The sequence below is a fragment of the Triticum dicoccoides genome, chromosome 7A, assembly GCF_002162155.2.
Source record: "Triticum dicoccoides isolate Atlit2015 ecotype Zavitan chromosome 7A, WEW_v2.0, whole genome shotgun sequence".
Taxonomy (NCBI): domain Eukaryota; kingdom Viridiplantae; phylum Streptophyta; class Magnoliopsida; order Poales; family Poaceae; genus Triticum; species Triticum dicoccoides.
In genome coordinates, this window is record NC_041392.1 from 519,788,671 (window position 1) to 519,792,046 (window position 3,376).

At 51.0% G+C, this 3,376-nt stretch overlaps 1 protein-coding gene across 1 annotated transcript; it reads right to left on the bottom strand.

Annotated features, from left to right (window-relative positions):
- Window positions 1-376: 376 nt before the first annotated feature.
- LOC119331311 (E3 ubiquitin-protein ligase ATL41-like) lies at window positions 377-1,895 on the bottom strand. Its single transcript, XM_037604477.1, has one exon. The coding sequence runs from the start codon at window positions 1,714-1,716 to the stop codon at window positions 742-744; it is 975 nt and encodes a 324-aa protein (XP_037460374.1). The 5' UTR covers window positions 1,717-1,895; the 3' UTR covers window positions 377-741.
- Between the last annotated feature and the right edge of the window lie 1,481 nt (window positions 1,896-3,376).

A 3,376-nucleotide genomic window follows, 5' to 3' on the forward strand; every position in this document is an offset into this window, starting at 1 on the left:
TGCCACACGCACGCATACTCACATGTAACGTGCTCTGGGGGATAAACCAGTTGGCCGGCGGCTAGCCTGCCGCTTTTCCAGCGAGGACAGTAGGGACCTTTTTAAAGCAAGACTTTGGACGCAGCTCCACGCTGTTGCTACTTGCTACGCGTCGTGCTTAAAAAAGTTTCAGAAAATGAACCACGGTGCGCTCTCAAAAGACGAATCGGGTGACTTTTGAACAAATGGGCTAAAGTTTATTCGAACAAAGCTCCTTTGTTAATAGTAGTACTCTACTACAAAAGTGCAAGCACGTATCTTTCTTTCGAAGATGTCAACTAAAATTGCTTCCAACGTGAGGAAATGCAAATGCAACAAATAAAAGCAAAATGTGGGATTATCGTTTATGCTCCTGCCCCTCTTGTTGTGTATACTACGCCTCAATATCTAGGGTTAAGAAGAAACTCCAACTCAAAAAAAAAAGCTAAGAAGAAACTGGGGATAAAGAAAGGTTTATGGGCATGCACCTTGGTCATTTTCTTGTTGTCAAACTCAAACATACTCAACACTGAATATTTACATTCTTTGAAGTGACACAAAATGCATCACTAAAGAGTTGGATGGCAGCCGCCAAAAAAAAGAGTTGTATGGCAGCCGCCAAAATGGAGCAAGAAGCAATGGTCTCAGCGCCATTGCTGCTTCTGTTTACTGCGCACTGTGCAACTGAATTGATTGACTTTGTTCCTGCACGGCTGCACCCACTTAATGGGTCAATTTGGACGACGACTCGCCAGCGTCCTCTGCATATGTCGCCGGCGGGGACGGCGATGCCGACATGCTCGCATCTGTGCGCTCCAGCACGCCCAGGCACGTCGTCGTCGACTGACGGCCGAACCTCATCGGAGACGGCGATTTCGAGCGAACCACCACAACCTCCAGCGTCTGGGGCGACTGCGACAGTGAACCCCGTTCGCGTTCGTCCACCATACCATGCGTCAGTGGCGTCCGCGACGGAGATCTTGACATGGTGTAATCACGCGCCGTTGGCGCCGGCGACGGCGACCTGGAAATGATCCTCTCCTTCGATTCGCTCGTCGAGCCGCCGATCCTCAACGGCGACCGCGCCAAGATGTCCGCCAGGATCCTCGAGGCCGTAGGCCGCTCCGGTGAGGCGCCGCACCGACGCAGCTGCGGCAGCGGCGGCGACAGAGCCGTCTCGCCCGGCCGCGCGCTCTCCGGCTCCGCGCGGCACACCGGGCAAGACGAGTGCGCGCGCAGCCAGGTGTCGATGCAGCTGCCGTGGAAGAAGTGCCTGCACGCCGGCAGCACGCGCACCACGTCGCCGTCCTCCAGCTCCTGCAGGCACACCACGCACTCCACCGGCGTCGCCCTCCCCTTGCTGCCGCTCCTCCTCTTACCGCCGCCGCTCGTGCAGCCGCCCCAGCTGCCCTGGGGCGACGGCGTCGGCGTCGCTCGCGCTCTGTAGGTGAAGGTGGGGAGCGCGGCGATGTCCTCAGAGCTCAGCCCGAGGTGGAATGCGGGAGGCGGGCCGTGGCCGGCGCCGTTGAGCTCGCGCCACTCGGACAGGAGCGACCTACCGTAGCGGACGGCCAGGTACAGCACGACGCCGACGACGACAGCGATGATGATGTACAGCAGCGTCAGGTTGGAGCTGGTGATGCCGGGCGCGTCTGCAGCGTCGTCGGAAGTGCCAGGCGATGCCGCCGGGGACGACATGGCTGCGGCCAAAAACCTCTGACCCCGACCGCTTTGTGCAGAGAGATTTCTAGGACAGGGATGTTGTGAATCAATCAAGGAATCATTGGAGGTGTGGGCGTCGACGTGGGGGTTGTAGGAGGAAGGAAACTGGCATGAATGCGAATGTGCGTCGCACTCATGCGTACGTACTTCATATAATAGGTTTCAGTTGGGTCGCTAGCTGGATTGTGATTGAGGCTGCTAAATATTTTTGGACTTTGCTGCTGGTGGTGTCCTTGTTACAGCCGCTCTTTCGTTTCTTGTATTTTTTGTTTTAGGATACGGCGTGAACATCGCGAATCCCTTTCTTCTGTTCTAGGGAAAATCGTGTTAGCTATGTTCGCCATTTTTATTGATGCTGCCAAAATGGTGATGTGGTGAGGGCTTATCCATTGTACAATATCCCTTTTTTTTGCGAGTATGGCTTATCCATTGTGAATGCGCGTGTACATGAGTGCTTGCTTCTGTACTGTGTTCAAAAAAAAAAGAAAAACATGATCCGAAGAAGGCTCAAAACAATAAGTTGTGCTCCTACATTTGAGCAACTCTCCGGTCTAAAACAGAACTTCAATAAGAGTGAGTAATTTTGTTTCGCAGGCACAAGATGCAGAGCGATGCACCGAGTAATTTTGTCTCTTTGGTACATGAGTCTTCTGATTGATTGTGCTTCTTTTTTTGAGGGGCTTCTCGTTGATTGTTGTAAGAATGGAAGGTACGGAATACAGATAGAAAAAAGGTCAAGCCAAAGAAATATAAAACTTACATAAAACAACCCTGAAAAAAATGACCGAGCAGTTTTTTTTTGCGGGAAATTACTTGTATTACTTACGTAGCCGGGCTACTAGCAGAATTACACAGTTTGACGACCTCATCAGGTCCAGATCCGAGCCACACCATGGTACGACCCGTAGTTCTATCAAAAGATGCCAACAAATGGCTTACAGTGTTTTGACTACGATAAATGTGAGTAATACAAGAATTTCGTTGATCCATGAGTATTTTGATTTCATGAACCATGAAACTGTTCGCAGATCTATCCATTTCTCCCTTCTTCAACAGATTGATAGCCTCCAAGCAATCAGACTCAATGTCTATAGGTAGCTCGCTCCATTGTAAAGCAAGTGACAGACCCTCTCTGATGGCTGCAAGTTCAGACTCTAAAGCATTGAGGCAATGATACAGATGACGACAAGCACTGAGGACTATATTACCGTTGTGATCACGCAAGATCATGCCGCTGCCAGCAGTACCGTCCGCTGAAACAAAGGAGCCATCTGTATTGAGTTTCAATCGTCCTTCTTCAGGTCTCAGCCACACAGCTGGTGGAATTACCAGTTCAGACGTAGCCGCAGGTGCAACAGAAAAAGAACAATCTAGCATAGCAGATTTCCCCTTCAAGGGGTCTATCTCTGGCTCTTTGGCGATTGTCAAAATGGACTGAACATAGCTTCTAAGAAAGCGTACAGAAATCTGAACTGGCGGTGCTGGTTTATCATGTACTACCTCATTCCGAACATACCAAATTCTCCATAAGAGCATAACCAGGTGCAGGCGCTGCTCATCAGGCAATTTGCACAGGGCATGGAGAAGCCATTCCGGGCCTGTGTTCATCATGTCTTTAAGATCGGGGATAGGCCAA

What these genes read in the sequence shown, in the direction of transcription:
- LOC119331311 (XM_037604477.1), bottom strand. Translation starts at nt 1,716, where the DNA reads ATGTCGTCCCCGGCGGCATCGCCTGGCACTTCCGACGACGCTGCAGAC.